Here is a 3711-nt window from a genome sequence, read left to right as displayed (position 1 = left end):
GTCTGTGGTCAGAGAGTGGAGTATCACTGATGTCAATATCAGCCACTGACAGCCCATAAGTCAATATTAAGTCAAGTGTATGACCATGACAGTGCGTAGGACCATTTACCCACTGAACAATATTCAAGGAAGAAAGTAAATTTAAGAATTCCTTAGCTAAGGCATTGGTAGAGCAGCATACATGAATGTTAAAATCACCAAGTATTAAAATATGATTGTGTCTAGTCAAGAAATCTCCTAAAAGGTCAGCAAACTCATTTATAAAATTACTGGAAGAGGGGGGACAGTAGATTAGTAAGAGTAAAATAGGATGAGGGCAGTTTAAGTGCATTTCCTGAATTTCAAAACTGCTGAAGCTGGCTGTGGGTAGAAGGCGACACTGAACTTCATTTTTAAAGACAGTCACGAAACTGCCTCCCCTGCCAGTTGGCCGGGGAGTATTAAAAAAAATCATACTGAGGGGGAGTCCGTTCAGAAAGAGGACTCGGATCACCTGATTTTATCCAGGATTCAGTCACGCAGAAGTAGTCAAGATCATTTGAAGAGATGAGGTCGTTGCAGATGAAAGTTTTATTTGCCAGAGATCGCACATTGGCAAGCCCCATCCTAAGCTGCGGAAGATCCCGTTGAGCATCAGATGCTTTATGTAGAGCGCGCAGGTTGCAGTGATTTACTTTCCTTCATCGGATCCGTAGCGGGATGCGTCGGGTAGTCGTGGGAGGTGAATGCGGGACAATCGAGCGAATCCACGTACAGCCACGCTCCGCCATGCCGCGAAAATCCCAGGAGCAGCAAACCAAGTTCGACGGCGCTGAGGCCTGCAGCAAGGCAGGAGTAGAGCCAGACGCCCAAGCCAACTTCAAACGGACAGCTGCACCACCCCGTTTTCCACGTTTGCTCCGGCGTCTCTTGCATGGAACCCCGAAAGTGCACCAGCGTAGGTAGTAGAGGGAGCTGGGTTTTGTGGGTGATGAGTAAGACTCATAGCTGTTTAAAGCGGTGTGGAACCCAAAAGGCTTTGGCACAGAATGATAGATATCGATCAGTTGTTGGCGATCATAAACGATTAGTGAATGACCGTATAAGAACAGCAGAGTCAGTAAAAACATAAATAGTACAAAGAGTGGACGGCAAGCCACAGACATCGGCGCCATCTTAGTTAGAGCATAGGTGTTCAGATGAATTATGTACTCTAATAGCACTAGGCAGGAACGATTTCCTATAATGTTCCTTCAAGCAACAAGGCCGAATAAGCCTGTTGCTAAAGCTACTCTTGAGTTTATCCAGAGTTTTATGGAGGGGATGAACATCCCTGTCCATAATCAGCAGCAACTTTGCCAGCATTCTGTCCCTAACCACATGCTCCAAAGTACCAAGTTCAGAGCCGATGACAGAATCAGCCTTTTTAATGAGTTTGTGTAGTCTTTTGACATCCTTTGCTTTGATTCCATTGCCCCAACACACCACAGCGTAGAAGATAGTACTCGCAACAACAGCAAAATATGCGGGAAAATAAACCACTTTGCAAATGTCTGCCACTCCAGCTGTGAGAAAACTGTCCACACAATGAGTAATGACAATACAGACCAGATTGAAGAGTGTGGTGAGCTGTTTATTGAATCACTGACACAGGGCAAACAGGGCTCAGTCACAGAACAAGTTTTTGTGAACATTTAAATTAGTCCAAATCAAGAAAATTAAATTAAGTTCAAGCTGGACACTGGATCCTCAGCGAATGTTATTCCTCTGTATGAGTACACCAAACCGAACACCAAATGCACTCTGCAGCCAACATCTCACCCCCTGTGTGGCTTGGTGAATGCCTGGTGCCTAAAAGGCAAATGCGACCTTAAATGCAAGCATAAAGACATTGAGATGGTCATGACATTTTGTGTGGTTGACACAAGTGCACCCCCTGCCATAGGTCTAAAAGGATGCATTGACTTTGTCTCTGTAACTGACAGTACAAGCGTACAAGAGGCCACAAACGAAAGCACCAGTCTTGGAGGAGTTTGCAGATGTTTTCAAGGGGATCAGACTGTTTCCTGGCGAGTGTACCATACACCTGGACCTGCACGCAACACCAGTAGTCCATTCACCCAGACGCATTCCTCTCACATTACGCAGTCATCTTAAAGAGGAGCTTGAGAGCATGAAAGAAGGATGTCATCATTAAAGTCACAGAGCCAACTGAACGGGTTAATTCAATGGTTGTGGCCGAAAAACCACATACCGGTCAGCTAAGGGTCTGTCTAGACCCGAGGGGCCTTACCAAGGCCATCAAGCGGCCACATTACCCTCTACCCACTCTTGAAAATATTGGGCTATTATTGGGCTATTGCCTTCCATTCGAACTGATTTCAGCCCAAGATGAGTTCCAACGAAAAATTGATGAAACATATGAAGGCCTAAATGGAGTCATGGCTATAGTCGATGACATTCTTGTTTACGGGAAGACTAAAGCCGAGCATGATGAACACCTCCATGCTATACTACAGCGTTCAGGAGAGAGAAGTCAAGCTCAATCCAGAAAAGAGCGTCATCTGCACTACAGAGGTAAGCTATTTTGGACATCTCACTGCTGAGGGAGTAAAACCTGACGCCGCCAAAGTTGCTGCTGTGAGAGACATGGAGCCACCTAAAGACAAAGGAGAACTTGAGACACTGCTAGGTATGATTAATTACCTCTCCAAATTGGCACCTGGCCTCTCTGATGTCAACGCACTGTTGCACCAGCTCTTAAAGGAGTCAAGTGAGTTTGTCTGGGATGTCCAGACTGACAAAGCTTTCAAGAGAATAAAAGAGCTGCTCACATGTGAACCAGGACCAGTCTTAGCCTATTTTGATACTCTCAAGTAGTTAAGGTTGCAAGGTGATGCCTCCAAGTACGGGCTCAGGGCAGTGTAAGAATTGAAAATATCCAAAGATATTTTAAAATGAACAAAGACATTTGCTTTACTGTTTCACACCCCTCTCTCTTGCCACGGGCCATTTGGGAGGCACAAAGGTGATAGTGATCAAGGTCTGTAGGCCAAGATGTTTGTACATCGGGGGTCTACAAATGGTCACACCTTTAGTACAGTGGGGGAAAGTTTTAATCTTCTCATTGGTCAGTTTGAATGTCTCACATTTGAGTTTCAGTCACATGGTCAAGGAAGGGATAAAAGAGGATTTTAACTGTTGCTCTGGGCTCTTTTTCTATGCTCTTCTTCCTTGGATCTCGGGCACTCCCTTGCCCTCTCTCTCTCTCTCTCTCTCTCTCTTTATTTCTCTTTCTCTCTCTCAGGTAACTTTTTACATACATGCTGTGTACAATTAATGGTATATGATTTTATCATCTCATACATCTATTTTGTAATTATTTTAAGTGTAACCATCATCAGATATTGTCATTAAACCCTTTCAATTACAATTGATGTGCTAACTAGTTTTGATTTAGTATTAACATTAGTGTGCTCCCTATTGCAATACAATATTGTCACACTATAGCAACGCTCTCCCACATATTTTGCTATTATAACTGCGCTTATTTCCGTCGTTGGTATAAGTTGCAGTGGGTGGTAATAGACAAGAAATGTACAGTTTTCTAACATCTTACTGATCAAGTTTCTTTAGTCGCTCGGCAAACCTTACAGTCTGAACCGCTGTAGGAGTTCCACCCTTACAGCAGTACTACTTCAGGATGGAAGACCCATCGCATACGCGTCAAAG

At 44.2% G+C, this 3711-nt stretch overlaps 1 protein-coding gene across 1 annotated transcript; it reads left to right on the top strand.

Annotated features, from left to right (window-relative positions):
- The first annotated feature begins 2469 nt into the window (after positions 1-2469).
- On the top strand, positions 2470-2859 carry LOC137030186 (uncharacterized). The gene has a single exon (XM_067400370.1). It carries the CDS (start codon positions 2470-2472, stop codon positions 2857-2859), a length of 390 nt encoding a protein of 129 aa, XP_067256471.1.
- The last annotated feature ends 852 nt before the right edge of the window (positions 2860-3711 follow it).

This window comes from Chanodichthys erythropterus, chromosome 11 (genome assembly GCF_024489055.1).
Source record: "Chanodichthys erythropterus isolate Z2021 chromosome 11, ASM2448905v1, whole genome shotgun sequence".
Classification (NCBI taxonomy): Eukaryota; Metazoa; Chordata; class Actinopteri; order Cypriniformes; family Xenocyprididae; genus Chanodichthys; species Chanodichthys erythropterus.
This window is presented reverse-complemented; position numbering and strand designations above follow the sequence as displayed.

Coding starts and splice junctions, on each gene's coding strand:
- LOC137030186 (XM_067400370.1), top strand. CDS start 2,470: ATGATGAACACCTCCATGCTATACTACAGCGTTCAGGAGAGAGAAGTC.